The sequence below is a fragment of the Stegodyphus dumicola genome, chromosome 1, assembly GCF_044657685.1.
Source record: "Stegodyphus dumicola isolate Sdum_Otavi_A_Nest chromosome 1, ASM4465768v1".
In the NCBI taxonomy this organism is placed as follows: domain Eukaryota; kingdom Metazoa; phylum Arthropoda; class Arachnida; order Araneae; family Eresidae; genus Stegodyphus; species Stegodyphus dumicola.
Genome location: NC_140768.1, coordinates 89,160,577 through 89,180,076, shown reverse-complemented (window position 1 = coordinate 89,180,076; position 19,500 = coordinate 89,160,577). Strand labels below are relative to the sequence as shown.

The following is a 19,500-nucleotide window of genomic DNA, read 5'->3' as shown; positions in this document are numbered from 1 at the left end:
TTTTACAAGATAAGGAAATTTTTAAGTATATTTTCATGTAAAATAAAGAAAAAAACGTTAAGTGCTAATTTTAACATATATAAGAGCTCAAGTAATAATCTAAAATGATACCAAAATTTATGAGGCTAGAAGTGAAACTTTTGTTTTTCTGATTTTTTTTATAAAATTAGGCTTAGTGATGCAAAACCTCCGTCCTGTATGGTGACTGCGTCCCGCACGAGCGTTTTAAACAAAGGTGTGCCATCGCGAAAAGGTTAAAACTTCCTTTTTGCCTTCTTTTTTTACTCAATACTATATTCATTTTGCCTCAACTTCCTCTACTGGTTTCTTATTTACATTGCTTCTGCACAAACTATAATTTTTTTTTTTTTTCCACATATGATTTCTTATGCTTCCTGGCTCTGAAAACTCTAACAGCCTCTACAAATTTGTATATTTTAAACCAGGTTGCTACTTTCATTAGTGGAAAAAACTAGGGGAAAGAGAAGAACTGAAGGAATTCTAAAACTTGAACTAGTGCCGTGGACAATAATTCACTACAACCTGGACTCATCGTGACTAGATCTCTTTGTTCTTCTTGGCTGCCTTTTAATTAGGTGAGAATAAAAGGAATTATTGTCTCCCCCCCCCCCCCCGAGTATGCTGTTGTGATGTAGCTTAGTCAGCAATGGAAGTTCTATGGTTCTAATAATGGCATAGTCCATTTTTCATGTTTTTCACTCTGAAAACCTAATATCTCTACAATGTCAGGAAAAATTCATTTCAGTGTTAAGAATTCCTTAAAAGTTAATTAAAAAAGAATTTATATGAAGAAATAAAAGCAAATAATTCAAGCAACATGAACACTGAAACCACTGAAAAATAGACTGCATATCTTTAGTAGGCCTACTGAAAAGATGAAAATATATAAAGAGGTATTAATAAAATTACTCATTAAATACTTGATTTCACCCTAATATTCCCACATATTCAGTAAAAAAAATACTAAATTTTGCATTCATTACTTCCTTTTTCTATAAGTTAATAATTTTTTCTTCAACTTTTATAGCCATTCATCTAACATCCTAGACTTTTTCCTGTCCAGGATACAGTCCCAGACAATCAACAATCAAAGACTGTCTAAAAACATACATAAAATGAAGTGATTTTTTACAAAACTCTGTTACTCAAAAACACTGCTTAATATGAAAATTTAATAATCAGACTTTAAATCGACAGAAGAAACTGTTCCAGTTTTTTATGTTCAAAAGCTATATAGAAAAACATTATTAAATTTTACACCTCAGTATTATTAACAACAAAAAATGAGATGCAGAATTTGAAAAATGGCATTTCTTTTAAATAATACAATATATTTTATTATATACTAGCTGCTATGTGGCCAGCCTTTGTCAGGCTTTTAAATGTACTGGAAAAATGCCTAAAGGGAAACCAAACATTAAATTTAAAAACTGCACAGTATTTTACTCTGCAGAAAAACATTACATATATATATATATATATAAAAGGGGAGAAAGAAAGAGAAAAAAAGCACATATTTCAATAAAAATGTATTATACATACAATAAAATTACAATGAAATAAGCAATACCCCTTAATACAAATATTAATTATCCTAATAAATAAATTAACCAACTTCCCATTGCCTTCTCTTGACAAACGTCTAGCATCCAAGAGAAACGTTAAATTTAAAAACTGCACAGAATTATAGCCCTCATTTTTCCGAGTGGCAACAGTGATATATCAGCAACAATGGCTGTGTGCCACAGTTGCTGATATACTCATAAATTTTGGTATCATTTTAGATTATTACTTGAGCTCTTATATATGTTAAAATTAGCACTTAATGTTTTTTTCTTTATTTTACAAGAAAATATACTTAAAAATTTCCGTATCTTGTAAAATAATTTTCAGAAGCGCTATTCAAATTATTCATCTAACATCCTAGACTTTCACTGTCCAGGATACAGTCCCAGACAATCAACAATCAAAGACTGTCTAAAAACACATAAAATGAAGTGATTTTTTACAAAAACTCTGTTACTCAAAAACACTGCCTAATATGAAAATTTAATAATCAGACTTTAAATCGACAGAAGAAACTGTTCCAGTTTTTTATCTTCAAAAGCTATATAGAAAAACATTATTAAATTTTACACCTCAGTATTATTAACAAACAAAAAATGAGATGCAGAATTTGAAAAATGGCATTTCTTTTATTAAATAATACAATATATTTTATTATATACTAGCTGCTATGTAGCCAGCCTTTGTCTGGCTTTTAAATGTACTAGAAAAATGCCTAAAGGGAAACCAAACATTAAATTTAAAAACTGCACAGTATTTTACTCTGCAGAAAAACATTACATATATATATATATATATATATATAAAAGGGGAGAAAGAAAGACAAAAAAAGCACATATTTCAATAAAAATGTATTATACATATAATAAAATTACAATGAAATAAGCAATACCCCTTAATACAAATATTAATTATCCTAATAAATAAATTAACCAACTTCCCATTGCCTTCTCTTGACATACATCTAGTATCCAAGAGAAACGTTAAATTTAAAAACTGCACAGAATTATAGCCCTCATTTTTCCGAGTGGCAACAGTGATATATCAGCAACAATGGCTGTGTGCCACAGTTGCTGATATAATGAGAGAATTATAGATTTAATGCGATTTCATCAAAAAACATAAAATCAAAAGTAATCTCATTCGAATTTTAAAAAAATTGCTTCGAGGTGCACTGGCTCTTGTCTAGATGCACCTATGTACCAAATTTCGTAGCCCTGAGTCTATTAGATTACGCGCAGCAGGAACGAAAGACACACTCACCAGACAGACATACACTTCTTTATATATATATATATATATATATATATATATATAAAGATTGTTATGAGTAATATACTATAATATATTACTCATAATAATACATTTTACACACAAATAAGGTAATAAATTTAAAACAAAATTATTAATATCACAAATTAAATAATTCTCAACATTTTTTTATTATTTCATACATTATATTTATCCCATCATATTTAACTCACTATATAGGTTACATATCATGACTGCATGATTATGTATCATCTTTATTAACCTTTTCTTGGAAATAAATTTCAGGTGCAAAACTTTTTTTGACAACAAAATATACCCAGTGCATTTTGGTAATCCTTATGTGTTTCTTATCTATAGTTTTTATGCCCATAAATAAAACATCTCCTACGAGTAACAATTTGCATTTGTGCCTTCCAATACCTTCCTTCATATCCACCAATTCAGTACTGATTTCACTTATCAACACATACTTGCCAACCACTCAAAAACACTCAACCAAGACACTCAAAAATCAGGAGATTTTTCCCAATGTTAAAAAGACTTTTTAAATGATGAAAATATAGTTTTTAATAATGAATTAACTTAAATTGCACAGTATTATAGTAACTAATTCTTAAATGTACCTAATTCTTAAATGCAAGCAACACAAAAATACCTTACACATAAAAAACATTTTCATTACTTGCATCGTTTAAGAAAACAAAAACAAAAAAAAAAAAAAAAAAAAAAAAAAAACTTTAATCAGTTTTCGTACAAATGTTATAAACAGTGGCAAATTTTGCTTTCTTTAAGAAAGAAACTTCATAATTTTGTTCACAGCAATTGCCACGTAGGCCTGCTTTTGCTAATAAATTTCGCTTTCTAATGAGTCATCACTAATATTAGATCTAAATTTAGTCCTCATTTTCGCAACAACACTGAAAATCCTCTCCCACTCTGCATTACTGTGGGGAACTGTCAAGATGGCCAAAATAATTCTAGACAGTTCACTATATTTTAAAATTCCATCAGCACCTTTCAGTTTTCCAATTAAACTCCACTGGGTGTCAATCTTAGCTGATTTTATAACTTCATCCAAGTTTCCTAATTGTAAACTGCTGTTATGCAACTGTTGGAACTATTTCAATTTTTCCTTCCTTTTAAAACTCCTTTCAAGATAATAATAAATATCAACAACGTTTTCATTCACATTTATTGGTAAAGAAGCTGCCCCTTTTTCAACTGTGGCACAGTGGCAGGTTGGGCTCCAGTAAAAAGGCAGAGAACAAACATTCTGCATTAATAACGTTCATCCTTTGTTTCCAAAGAAAAATTTAATTTTTCGTTTTTTTTCAAAACAACTCATGTTGTTCTTGTGTTTTTGTGTACGCACATGTTTGAGAACATCCGCCCTTCCACCATGCGAAATCGAAATATCGCAATGACAGGCGGTACACATCGCAAATTTATTACATTTCCTTGACGAAATAATGGAAGGAAAGTCAACTGTGTACGGTTTTTGAAACGTACACGAGTATTTCACCTTGCTCGCAGACATAATACAATATAATTTCTAAAACTATTTTCTGAAGGCACGTGTACTCACACAACTCAGAACAAAATGACTGAAATAACTAAAGAACATCCAAATAACTGCTTGCTTTGTCCTCATTGACTAATATATGCCAGATGGCACGCAGTGGAGCACGATGCCCATTGGAGAACTGGAGAACGACGTTTCTGGATACGTATATGCTCTCACTCACAAAGCAGAAGTTATCTAATTCGCAAGGTTTTGTTTTATATATAATCTAGAGAAAATTCAATTGCTTTCATACATCCAAAATCACTTTTTTTTCTTCATGTAACAAAGTATTAAGCCAAGTTCCATAAAAATCGTGAGAAATTTTAAGAATAAGAAAAAGTCGGGAGAAATATATTGTAAATCGGGTTGGCGGGAGAGCGGTTGAAAATCGGGAGTGTTAGCAACTCTGTCAACATATTAGAATGGCAAAAAAGGGGGAAAATGCCAGATGGTTCATGGATTAGAAATTTACATGTAAAAAGACATGCTTAGCGATGCTGGCTGCATTCAAATCCTGGAGGAAGCACGGATGTTTGTACGTGTATAGTGTCTGTGTAGCACAAAAGCACTTAAAATCCTAGCAAGAAGAATGTCTTCTTGAGTTAGGCAAAGGAAAAGGAGTAACAGACTTTTGATCCATCCCCCATGGTGTGCTTCATCAAAACTGGGGTAGTACTAAACCAGCATGGCCATTTGTTAAAGTTCTAGTATTCTGCCTACTTCCTCCTGTCCTACCATCCCACACATCTGCCTGATCATTTGCAGACATTATAATTAAAAATAAGGAATAGAAATGCTCATTGTTGAACTTTATGTGTCTTCTCATATTATAGTAAATTCTTTTTAAACTTACATCCCAACTTCAGGGTGATAAGTACATAGGTAGGCAGTCTTTGCTATCACTGGTCAAAGAATTGGTTTCTGTACACATTTTTTTCACTTTCTTTTGTTCTATCTTTTGGCCTTTACCCTATTCTCATTAACAACATGTTAATGAGAAATAATAACATGTTAATGAGAATAACTCTCTTGAGTTAACATAATAAACTCTCTTGCTGCTCAAATTTCTTTTTTCTCCGACAATAGCCTTAATGTTTAAGTTTCTTAAGGCTACATTTGGAACTATTAGTGTGCTGTTAGTGCAAAGAAAATACACCATTCTTTCTTCTTTAATTCTTTAAAACAGAATGTTATGCTATAAAATGCAGGGAAGAAATACATTCTGTCTCCAATTTGCTGACAATTCTCTATCTCAATAGTTTGTGGATACTCATTTTACCCGATATCTTATAAAATTTGCACAACTCTTGAAAGAAACACCATGAATGTCGTGAAGGAGTATAATCACACAAATAGGCGAAAACCTCTTGTGTGCTTCTCTCTCCTTCAAAATCACAGCTCCGAATGCATGCATGTGTAAGCTCAAATATTCAATTCTGAATTTGCATAATTTTTCAGTGACAAAATTAACTTTTGATTCAACACTTTTCATAGATATAATTCGTAAATTCTCTTAATTTTGCACACAAGTGTACAAATATATAAATATATGCTTGTGTACTCTTTCACATCTCTGAATTTAGAAATTTTTTCTTTTAAATTAAAAGAAACACAAGTTCCCTATGCACCACATAGGGCTTACAGAAGTAAGTATGAAACACAATACAAAATAAACAAAAGAGAAAATTAAAGCAAAATCAAGAAGGATTACAAAGTTTTACAATGAACTGACAAAAACTGTTAAAGGCACTTCTCTTAGAAATAAATTGGTAAAATTCTGGAGCCAAGTTACTATTAAAATTTTTCAGTCCCAGCTTCAGTTTAGACACATTTGGAAATTGAGTTTCTCCTCATAAGCACAATTATTTAGAAAGAACAGAAAATAAAATTTAAATAAAAAAGAACATTTCAAAAATATATCTACTTCATCATAAAAACGTGTAACAAAGTAGAACTGTTCTGAAATTTTAGTAATGAATGGATAAATTTCAGTAAGGAAAAAAATCTTCTCTAATCTTGTTGAACTTTTTATCACAACTACATTCAGGAGAAATTTCAGAAATGACATATTCCTTTCTACCATAAAAGAATTTATATATTACAAATATTACAAGAATAAAGTAAAATTTTAAAAGAGATGTATTCTCGGCAGTTAAGCAAACGTCCTGGAAGAAACATGTTTCTTCCGAAAGAAACCTAATCCTGCCCATGACTGCACAAAACAAATTCCAAACAGTTAAAAAATTAGATAATATACTTACCCCTGATGATGGAAGTTTAGTGCAAACACAATTTATGATTATTTCGAGAGCTGCACGCTGAATATCAGGAACAGGCATTAACTCACCTTCTGCAGCCTGAAGTAAGACACTAAATTAAGAGAGTAAGTGATGCTAAATGTATTACTATTCAATATTTATAATTCTATAGGTTAAAACACATCTAAAAAAAATTTACATGTATGTTTCAGCTAACAAGACACCATAATAAAATCTAACTAAAAAAAGGAATTACTTTTGTGTTAACACTTTTCTCACAACACACAGATGCAAACTTAAAAGTGCAGTGCTTAACATAATGCACATACATAAAAATGCTTAGCATAATGCCTTCATTTGGAAGCTCACAAAATAAAAACTATTTAAATTAAAAACTCAGAATAATTTCCAGGTAATTATTTCATAGAATTTTAGAAATTTAATGAAAGACAAAAATTAATTTAATAGTAAATAAAACTAACACATAATAAAAAATAACATATTATAACATAATACTCACCAAAGTTCAGATTGTGCCAAACTACGCCAACCACACTCATAACAATCTTTCAGTCAAGCAATGTCGCCATTTTCACAAACTTTTTTTTGTATTATTCCAATGGCTTTTATGAACAAATCATGATATTTTATGCCTTAAACTTAATTTTATAATATGTAATTACATGATTTGCCAGCAGAGTAAAAAACTGTGGTGAATTTCTTCAAAAACAAAATTTTATCACAAAATCTCTGAAGAGAATAATGAGGAAATGTGTTTAGTAGATAGCCAATGTTAGTGGAGTTTGCCCTATGCTGTATATCTTCAGTTCTCTATCCCCAAGTGCATACTTGCCAACCTATGACACTCAAAAATCAGGAGATTTTTTTAAGAAATCGGAAGATTTTTCACAATGTTAAAAAGACTTTTTAAATGATGAAAATATAGTTTTTGATAATGAATTAACTTTAAATAGTAACTAATTCTTAAATGCAAGCAACACATACACATAAAAAACATTTTTATTACTTGCATCAAAAAAAAACACTTTAATGAGTTTTTGTACAAATGTTATAAACAGTGGCAGATTTTGCTTTCTTTAAGAAATAAATTTCATAATTTTGTTCCTAGCAATTGCCACGTAGGCCTGCTTTCACTAATAAAAGTTTTTCTGATTTGTCATCACTAATATTAGATCTAAATTTAATCCTCATTTTCCAACAACACTGAAAATCCTCTCACACTCTGCATTACTATGGGGAACTGTCAAGATGGCCAACATAATTCTAGACAGTTCACTATATTTTAAAATTCCATCAACATCTTTCAGTTTTCCAATTAAACTCCACTGGGTGTCAGTCCTAGCTGATTTTATAACTTCACCCAAGTTTTCTAATTGTAAACTGCTGTTATGCAACTGTTGGAACTATTTCAATTTTTCCTTCCTTTTAGAACTCCTTTCAAGATAATAATAAATATCAACAATGTGTTCATCCGCATTTATTGGTAAAGAAGCTGCCCCTTTTTCAGCTGCTAAATTTAAGAGGTGACAGGTGCACCTCATAATCTGCAAATCTGAATTTTCCTTTCTCAAGATGCCTGCAACACCAGTCTTCAAGCCTACCAATACTGGTGCATTATCGGCACCAAGTGCTAAGCAATCATCTAGAGGAACTGCATTTTCTTTTAAAGTTTTAATAATTAGCTGTGCTATATTAAAACCTGTCAAATGTCCTTCTAAAGTGGGGACAAAAAGAAAACTGTACTCAATTTCTAAAGACTCTGGATTTAAAAAAAGAAACAACAATTAGATACAGTTTTAAATCGGTATTATTGCTTCCGTAGAGAGGCAGAACGGAGCTGTTTTAATGCAATCAATAACTGAAGATTTATTTTTAAAATCCAGTTCTTTAACAATTGCACCTGTTTTGATTCTTGAGTATTTCTTATCGATTTCACTATTGGGAAACATTTTTCTAAATAAAACTGCAGCGTGATCCGATGCATTCAGTGGCAGGTTGTGCTCCAGTAAAAAGGCAGAGAACAGATATTCTGCATTAATAACTTTTTGGTCCTTTGTTTCCGAAGAAAAATTTAATTTTTCGTTTTTTTCAAAACAACTCCTGTTGTCCTTGTGTTTTTGTGTACGCACATGTTTTAGAACATCCGCCCCGATGCGAAATCGGAAAATTGCAACGACAGGCGGTACACATCGCAAATTTATTACATTTCCTTGAGAAAATAATGGAAGGAAAGTCAACTGTGTACGATTTTTGAAACGTACACGAGCATTTCACCTTTCTCACAGACATAACAAAAGATGATAATTTCTAAAACTATTTCCTGAAGGCACGTGTACTCACACAACTCAGGACAAAATGAGAAGAAGTAACTAAAGAAGCTACCAAAGAAGTAACTAAAGAACATCCAAATAACAGCTTGCTTTGTCCTCATTGGCTAATATATGCCAGATGACATGCAGGTGGAGCACGATGCCCATTGGAGAACTGGAGAACGAAGTTTCTGGATACGTAAATGCTCTCACTCACAAAGCAGAAGTTATCTAATTCGCAAGGTTTTGTTTTAGATATAATCTAAAGAAAATTCAATTGCTTTCAGACGTCCAAATCCATTTTTTTTTTGTTTGTTTGTTTGTTTGTTTGTTTGTTTGTTCATATAACAAAGTAATTAAGCGAAGTTCCATAAAAAAAACGTGAGAAATTTTAAGAATAAGAAAAAGTCGGGAGAAATATATTGTAAATCGGGTTGGCGGGAGAGCGGTCGAAAATCGGGGGTCTCCCGCCTAAATTGGGAGAGTTGGCAACTCTGCCAAGTGTAAACAGACCACTGCGTATTTGGGAAGAAAAACAGGGGAGAATTTTCAGAAGGATTTAAAAAGAAATGTATTGCTAATTTTTACAATAAATATCAGTAATTTGGGGATATTTTCAAAGAAAAAAAAAAAAAAAAACCACCAACTTGCACCCAATACGTAACGTTTACCTTTTTATCTGTAAAAAATAAACAAACTAATGCTACGGTGGTTGTGTTAATACATAAGTACTAAAAATTCTACAGATTTCCTTTTGTCACCCCCGATTTTATTCAAACAATCTTTTACTTACTTTATGCCTGTAACATGTAAGTATGCAGGACTGGATATTTTCTCACAAAACAGCAACTGTGTAGGTGATGTAAGAGAGCATATTTTTAAAATGTCAAGAGCACTCTTTACTGTCTCAGCTCTAAAAGGATTAAGAGATAAATACCATTACACATAATATAAGATTTATATATCGTGCATACATCTAATAAAACAAACTGAATATAATTCAGTATTCCTCAAGTGTTTTATCCTGGCAAATACTGCTAAAATAATATTCATGTCACAGCAGAAAATAGATAAATAATTAAGTAAATAAAATAATTAAAGATGCCAGATAAATCTTTTATTTTTAAGACATACACTTAGAACTATCATCCCAAATAGGCACCATGTAAATGAACTACTGCATTAACTCTGTGGGTTCAAATGGTTTAAGTCAGCATTTTTTAAACTGTGGATTGCAACCTTAAATGGGATCATATACAGAAACGTGCAGGTAAAGAAAATTTAACCAGGTTCATGAATTTAAAGAGACATTAGACACAACTCCTTCATAATCTTTAGTTTAACATATTATATTTTCTGAACACCATGTTATAAAATCCTACTACTGACCAAATTAAACTGCAAATTATATTTACACATAGAAAAATACCACTAATTGCACCATATTAATATTGTCACTTTGAAATTTCAACATATCAGTTATTTCAGAATCAAAGTACAATGCAAATACATAGCATGTAACATCTTGCACCACAACAGCATGCTGAGAATGTTCTTGAGGAAGCTGTAACTACTGTAGTGGTTTGGCAGCTGCAACTACTGTAGAGCTTGGTGCAGCTGCAACTACTGCAGCGATAATGCTTTTCAAAGAAAGTCAATAGCTTCTGTTTCATTGCAACAAGTGTGTATATTACAAGAACAATACAATATTGTATTTCAGTGTTTTACTCGACTAAGATTAGTATTTATTTGAACAATTATTACAAGAGATATTATTTTATTAATATTCTAAGATAAAATATATTTTACCCACGGATAATTGAACTTGAGTAACAAAGGTATGACTCAGATGGCAGCACTACAAAATCTCTTCAATAGGATCAAACAAATAAATAGGATCTAAAAATTACCAGAACAAATAGGATCTAGAACTTAGGAAGAAGCATCTAATATGAAAACAAAATATGATGATGTATTTCTTCAATTTGTCTTTATTTTCAACAACTGTGATGATAATGAGCAACCTCTTTGCTTACTTTGCGATAATATTTTGGCTATGAAAAGTATGAAAAACATCAAAATTAAAACACATCTTGAACTGAAGCACCCTTCTACTGGCAATTAACCAAAAGAACATTTCAAGCTGTTAAAAATTTCAAATAAAGAATAACAATACTTTGAGAAATTTAGAACGAAATTTAGCGAAAAATATTTACTCCTGTCATAGGAAGCCTCATTTCTGATTATTAAATATAAAAAGCCATATACCATTAGAGAAGATATTATATTACCTGCATTTACTGAAATGATAGAAATACTTTACAGAAGTAAATATAGCAAAGAAATTTAAAAAATTCCTTTGTCAGACACAGTAACCAATAGAAGTTCTGAAATTAGTAACGACCAATTCAAGCAACTTATTACTAGGCTTATTGCTACATTATTGTTACTAGAAGAAGGCCCAAAATTTACAATTCAGTTGGAAAAAACAACTGATATTTCAAAATAGTTCAACTTTTAGTATATGTCAGACACACTAAAAAAACATCAGTGAAGTATTGTTATCAAATCATTTTGTTATCAAATCAAAGAACATACAAGAGAGAAAGACTATATAGTAAAGTTGTTGAATTTTTTAAAACTGAAAGTTTGGAATGGAAATATTGCTTTGGAGCATGTGCAGATGGTAACAAAAGGTGATTATGGTTGAAATATTGGTTTTCAATATTTCAACCATAATCACCTTTTGTACCATCTAATTTTGTTGTACCACCAATTCAAGCAACTTATTACTAGGCTTATTACCACATTATTATTATATTACTTGAAGAAGGCCCAAAATTTACAATTTAATTGGACAAAACAACTAATACTTCAAAATAATTCAACTTTTAGAATATGTCAGACATACCAAGAAAACATCAGTGAAGTATTGTCATTTTGTTATCAAATCAAAGAAAGAACATACAAGAGAAGACTATATAGTAAAGTTGTTGAATTTTCTTTTAAACTGAAAGTTTGGAATGGAAATATTGCTTTGGAAAATGTGCAGATGGTACATACGGTGATTACGGTTGAAATATTTGTTTTAAATCAATTGTTAAAGCTGCTGGATCATGCAACTTTTACACACTGCCTGATTCATCGATAAACTCCTACAACAAGAAAATTAACAATGGAGTTGAACAATGTACTTCAGAATGCTGTCAAAATTATAAACTTTATCAACAGCTAAGCTCTTAATAGATAAAAATACAGACTCTGAATACAAAAAGTTTTTCCTGTATGCAAAAATAAACTAGGTGACGAGAAGGCAAAGTTTCAAAAGATTACTATCAGTAAAACTCAAAATTATGATATTTTCAACCAAACAAAAATCCGACCTCATTACTCTTTTTCAAAATAACTTTTGGATACCAAAGCTATGCTATTTGTCAGACTTTTTGAAAAATTAAATGATTTCAACTTGTCCATTCAAGGGAAAATTCCATGCTATAGTTTGTTCATAATAATATTCATGTTTTAGACACCAGCTTAGCCTCCAGATATTAACCCATAATAGATTATCTGTGAAACCTTTTAAAATGAAAGAAATCTATGCCAATAGCATCCAAAGTTTCCCTTGAACCTAATGACTTTGAACAAGTTTGGATTAAGCTAATAAGAGCAACGCAACTTCTGTAATTAAAGCTAAACGTGGAAACATCAAATATAAAAATTATGAATAAATATTGCTTGCATTCAATGATATAAAATTTGGTTTTCATTTATCTCAAAATAAATGCATTATTACAGGGTGCTTAATACTTTTGGCCAAGGAGAATCTTCAAGCAACAGCCATTTAGAAACAAAAGTTATTAGAGCTACGCAGAGAAGCTGTTGAAGCATAATCGACAATCTTGTATCTATTGTAGCTAAGCAGCAATTTGCTATTTGAAGAAGAGTAAGCTATTGCAGTTAAGCAGAGAAGCTAATGAAGTATAATCAAGAAACTTAAAAAATCTCTCTCCTTCTGAATAAAACTGGAAGTTATAAAATAATTTACAAGCTGACAAATTAAAATGTATTATAAATTCATAAATATATTTATAAATTCATTTATATATATGTAAAATATAAAAAAATACAATGGCTTTGCTCTAAGCAAACAAGCAACCTCTAACTTTCTGCAATTTCAGGATCTTCCCCCTAGACCAGTGCTTTCAAGAACATTCTAGAATGTTATGTAATTGCTACTATAAATGCAGAGTTCACGCCATTTTTCGTCAGAATGCTCTCTGCCATCGCTGCTATAAGAATCTGTGTTGCTCTGTCTCTTCTTCTCCCCTTTTTGGAATAATTATGATGTTGAAAGTCTAAATTTAACCTTATTTTAATTTAAATCATTATCGGATATGTAATTTTGGAGAATCTAAAAGAATAGTGATCTGTCATTTTAAGTGAATAAAGATATGGAGTTTTTAAAAGTGAAATTCTAGCAATGCACTAGCACATTAAAAGTGAAATTCTAGCAAAGCATTAGTACATTAGTGAAGGAAAATTTTTCTTGCTTCACTAATGTACTAGTGCTTTGCTCTCCCGGCCTCTCGTTTTGAGGGGTGGGAGATGTTAAATATAAAAAGTACAATGGCTTTGCTCTAAGCGAACAGGCAACCTCTAATTAACTTTCCACAATTTCCGGATCTTCCCCTTAGACCAGTACTTTCAAGAACATTCTGCCATGTTATGTAATTGCTACTATAAATACAGAGTTCACCCCAATTTTCATCAGAATGTTCTCTGCCATCGCTGCTATAAGAACCTGCACTGCTCTGTCTCTTCTTCCCTTTGTTAGAATAATTATGACGTCGAAAGTCTAAATTTAACCTTATTTTAATTAAAATCATTACTGGATATGTAATTTTGGAGAATCTAAAACAATGTTTCTCAAACTTATTTCTTCTACCGCCCCCTTTGAAAATCAATTATTTTTCATCGCTCCCCATTTTTTATACACTCCTAAAACTTAAAAACCACAATTTCATTACTTTAATTAATTTAGTTATAGTATGCTATATTAGTCGGTTCTGGTGTTTAAACTTACATTCTAAACTAGAAATTTTTACCAGTGAGAGCAATTAAAACGCAACTTTATAATATTAATAATATATTTTAATCAAATTAAAAGAAACAATATAGATAGGTAATCAATTTTAGTTTTTAAACTAATCTAATGGGATGGATGAATTTGATGATTTTTAACAAGTTTCTTGATATCAGGTTCAATTTTACTCAAAAACAGTCGTAAGTCGCAGCATTTGGTAACTTGCAAATGATTTCTCTTTTTAGTAAGCAGTGTTGTCACAGCGCTATATCCACGTTCACACAAATATGACGATGGGAATGATATCAAAAATTGTTGAACGATCGACCACAATCCAGGGTACAACTGCGGAATTGACTTTTGTAGCCAAAATTGTTGGTAGCCATTTTTAAATTTGCTTTTTATTTGCTCGTTCATTGTCAGTTCTATAAGTTCTTCTTCCAGCTAGGGTGATATTGCTATGTTGACTTTTGAAAAAGGATCTAACACCCAGTCTGGTATTTCCAATTTCAAAATGTCCTGGAATCTTTCAATGAAATCACTGTGAAGATTTTCCAAAAGTTGGCAGTAGAGGAGCAAGTCGTCGTTGTTGCAGGATACAGATAAATTGGGAAAATTATGGAACTCACGTCTGCTGATATTCTTCTTGTGTAAGAGCAGCTTGGCTACGAAAGCAGCGACGATATTTTTTGTTTTTATTAAGTCATCGCCTTGAAGTTGGAGATTCATATCATTAAACAATGTATAAAGGTCTGTCAGGTATGCGATATCATTCTTTGATGTGATGAGGTTTTCGCGCAATGCTGTGTCTTTGTTTTCCAAGAACTCTATGACAGAGTCAAACAGATTGTAAAAATGAGTCAGACAATTTCCTTTTGATAGTCAACGCACTTCTGTGTGAAAGATAAATCTGTTGAAATCTTCATCATTAGCAACACAAAGCTGATTAAATAATCTGTCATTTAAAGAGTTGTTTCAGATTTTATGGACTACTCTGATGACATGTTGCAATGATTGAAACAGTCGTTCACTTAAATTTCTAGCAACTAAATGCTGTCGATGTATAACGCAATGTACAGCAATCACATCAGGAATTTTGTTTTTTAAGTATGACATGAAGCCTTTTTGAGACCCTGTCATAGCTAGAGCACCATCTGTAGCAGCTGATATAATATTCTTCAAGGAAATTCCTTTTTCATCACAAAACTTTTCCAGTGTTTTAAATATGGTTTCTCCTTTTGTGTCTGTCTCTAAATTTCTAGGAAATAAAAGTTCTTGACATATTTTTTCATCTTTAATGAACCTCTCGTAAGACAACAACAATGCTTCATTAGTTGGTAAAGTGGACTCATCCAACTGAATTGAAAATTGACTAGTCTTCAGATGATTGCACAATGACTCTTCAATGTTTTCAGCCATTTCATCAATTCGTCTTTGCACAGAATTATTGCTCAAAGGAATTTTTCGAATTATATCTGCCACCGGTTTATGGAGCACAGTAGTTATAACTTCTTTTATCGCCGGCAAAATTAACGTTTCTCCGATGGTGTGTGGTTTACCTGTTTGAGCAACTAACAGAGAGATATTGTATGAAGCTCGAAGTCCGTCATCGTCTTGATTAGCAGCCATTGAAAAAAGTTTCGATACACTTGGCTGAGCATTATGCTTCTTTTCCAGATCTTGAAAATAGGCTACATTTTTGTCCTTCTTATCTGGATGCATTTTATTTAAATGATCTTGAAGTCTTGAAGGCTTCATCGCTTCGTTTGAAAATGTTTTTGAGCAAAGAAGGCACAAAGGCAAAGATGGGTTTGCCGAATTTTCTATGAATCTATATTTAATATATTCTGCACTGTATTGCCGTTTCTTCTTTTTTGCTTGTGAAATGGCTTTTTTTTTTTTTTTTTTTTTTTTTTCCAAAAATATGTAAATAATGTGTTGAATTTAAATACTCGTTTAAAGATAGCGCGCAAAACCACTAATGAAAATATAAGAAAAATTACGAGCTTTTATACAGGATTTAAATACAGCAAGCACCAACAGGAATAAGACAAACACACACAAACTCGTTTATCTCTTTCGACGCTCAATCGTACTGAGCAAGTTAGGACAAGTATCGATGAACCAGCCGATTGCTACCACATACAGTCTGTTTTCATATTGCAAAACCGCCACCTGTCGATGATTCTATTCTGAAAAGGGGAGATACGCTGAGATGGGCTTTTTTCTCAGACCGGTTTTTCAGAAGCACGGAAACATGCATGTTAAGTAAACATTTCTCTTTTGTCTCAACCCTATTTTGATGAATTCGAAGCAGAACTGACGCATGCGTAAAAGCGCTGAAGGTTTCTCCAAACGAAAACGGACAGTACGTCTACGGAGCACAACATCATAGGTGCACCGGCTCCCACAGTTAGTCTTTTCCCCCAGAATGTTTGCCACCAGGGTTCATAGCCACATTTTACTTAAAAAAATAAGCACCTATAAGCACTTTTCAAGCCCATTTTAAGGGAAAAATAAGCACCTCTCTAATTACATTATACACAACTGCATAACCTTAAAAATTAGATTTGTAATTTAAAATATGAGCAATGCAATATTTATTAAGAGAATGAGTATTACCTCAAGAATGGAAAACAATTAAGTTTTTTTTTTTTCTTTTTTTAAATTTTAAATGACAGTTCAATTTACAGAAGTTTACTATGAGAGAAAAAAACTGCAGAACTAAACTATATTACAAAATTTAATGATGATATTTCAGTTGAAAATATAGAAAATAAATAATAATAAGCCGTAATAATTGTATTCGTTTAGCACCTAATAATAAATACAATTTATTTTTCCACTCATATTAATATTTAAATAATTTAACTTAAATAAAAATTCTGAACATTTTCTAAATTTTCATTCCATAACAGTTTTCCCTTAACATATATCTCAAACAAAGTAATTTAAGTAAAAAAGAGGCACATTTCTGAAATCAGAAGACGGGAAATTGCTTCATTCAGTCATCCTTTAACAGTAAAAGCTTAACTAACCCGCATAATCGGAAATTCCCGAATATTCCAGATAGTAACTGGAAAAAGAGGAGTGGGGGAGATTGTAGCCATTCTTTAGACTTAAATTTAGGCTAAATAAATTATTTTGACATTTCGATATGTGCATCATATAAAAACCAAGGGAACTGAGAAATATTTTGCTTAGAAAGCACAGTAAAACTCTTTTAAGTGTTCATAAACAAATCTCAGACTGAACATCAAAATTAATTATCAATGCAAAATACCGCAAACGTTATTGCGCAATACGTGCGACGTAATTCTTCCATATGTGATATTACACAATCGGAATCAACACCTGCCGGTATTCGGAGAATAAACTAAATAAAGGAAAAGAAAGAGATTTACTAATCTGGGGTGTTTCTGATTCTAATTTTCAACAGACTGTATTAAATTTCCGGAATAGAATCAATCTTCGCTTGGGTTGGGTAGACCGCAAAAACGTTTAGTCCTATTCAATCCAGATTGGACAGTGACAAAAAAAAGTCCGCTGCTTCAATATTAGAGGTTTTGCGGAGAACCTCCCAACCTCCGTACTGTATAATGTATTGGCAAAGAAATTGAAATTATTTTGACTATTCGATTACTTTCCTTTTATTTAAGCCATTCCAAATATTACTCCTTAGAAAGCTAATCTGTGTAAAAACACACCAATTTTTGGAAGTTTATCTATACTTCAGCCGTTACTGCAACTATATTATTATAAATATTCATACATATGCTCATAATATAAGCATAACGATCATAATAAACACGAATATGAACTGACCACGTGGAACGAGAATGCAAATTATTAAAATCTTGATAGAATTCAAACGTGTGTAGTATTTGGGTGGGAGGAAAAGAATACCGAATGTACCGGAATTTTCTACGTTTTCGCAGTTTTTTGGCCAATAGAACGACGTGCACCTGTCTGTACTCTCGCATGCACCATAGGTTACGTTAATGCTGAGGAGGGGGGGAAGCAATTTTCGGGAGTATGATTCACCATCTGACGTTGCATATAAGGAAGAAAAGTTGTTTATTTAGTTTCGGCTTTGGTACCCCATACCTGCCAACCTCTAAAGATAAAAATTCAGAAGATTTCTCCCCCAAATTCAGAAGATTTCTCCAAAATTCAAAAGAACACGAAGAATTAATATCATGCTTTGATATTAAAAAAATAACAATTTATACAAATAGAAAAAAGAAAATTGTACTTACATTAGTAAATCTCAATTAAGTAGTAACTAAAAAATTTATTAGGAAACATAAAACAAGAACTTAATGTTACACAAAAAAATTATTGCAATGAATTTAGAGTGCATTTTTTGGCTTTAGCCAAAATCTCTTTGGAAATTCCCTGTCGTAACAATTAGTTTCCTCATAACATTTAGCAATTAAAATGTTTTCTAGAGTTTTTGGTGAAATTGAAGAACGAAACATAGTTTTGTTTTTCTTCAAAACACTGAAAACTCTCTCGCACTCAGCATTACTGTGTGGAATTACGAGAATAGCACATAAAACTCTTGCCAGTCTATCATATTTTGGTGTTCCATTAGCTCTTTTTATTCTTTTTAAGGTACCGAGGACATCAAGTCTATCTTCTCCAGAAGTGTCAAAGTCTTCAAACTGTGCAGCAGAAAATTGGTTCTGTAGTTCATCTACAGCATCATTATGGAATTCATTTTCTTTAATTGTTAACAAAAATGGAAATTTATCAATAAAAAAATGAATCTTTTCAAAAGATGAATTTTCAATTTGTTTCAAATTTGCCACTTCAGCATTTAAAAGGACTTCATTTTGCAAAGGAAACTTCCTTACAATGTAATCACAGGCTGAGGAAAAGTACTTTCTAACACACTGAAAAAATTCTTTTTTCTCATGATCTTTCAAAGAATTTACAAGTTCCCTGGTTTGATTTTCAATTATAAGATCATTGTCATCCTTTTGATTTGCCAAACTATTATAGGCAACACGAATCAACACACTGTTTTTCACAACGGACGGTTTTACAAACTTAGTATAAAGTTCTTTTAAAAGATCATTAAAAATTTGGATAAGCTGGGGAGATTTTGGCGAAGCTGATTGTAGAAGGGTATTTACACTTTCAAAAATCTTAATGGTACTTAACACAAAACTACAATATGCTTTGTTCAAATCCGAAGAAAGAAGATAGAAAATCTGCTCCTCCCGGCTAATAGAAAACTGTTTCTTCTTCCCTTCAACTTCTTTAACAAAGTTGACCTTTGAGGTGTCTTCAAAGGTCAACTTTGTTGACCTTAACTATCTCGTGTATACGTGTTTCAGAATTTTTCTCGTTTCACCAGAGCACAGTTCTTAGAAATTCTTTAGGTTTTCTTTCCTTTTT

General features: G+C 31.6%; 1 protein-coding gene across 1 annotated transcript in view; it reads right to left on the bottom strand.

Annotated features, from left to right (window-relative positions):
• Nucleotides 1-19,500, bottom strand: part of mahj (LisH and WD40 domain-containing protein mahjong) — a 208,664-nt gene that overhangs the window by 97,320 nt on the left and 91,844 nt on the right. Inside the window, exons 15-16 of the mRNA XM_085817765.1 lie at nucleotides 9,805-9,924; nucleotides 6,685-6,793 (exon numbers count right to left, since the gene is read on the bottom strand). Of these exons, the coding sequence (XP_085673891.1) occupies nucleotides 6,685-6,793; nucleotides 9,805-9,924 (229 nt within the window). The remainder of the gene's footprint in view (nucleotides 1-6,684; nucleotides 6,794-9,804; nucleotides 9,925-19,500) is intronic.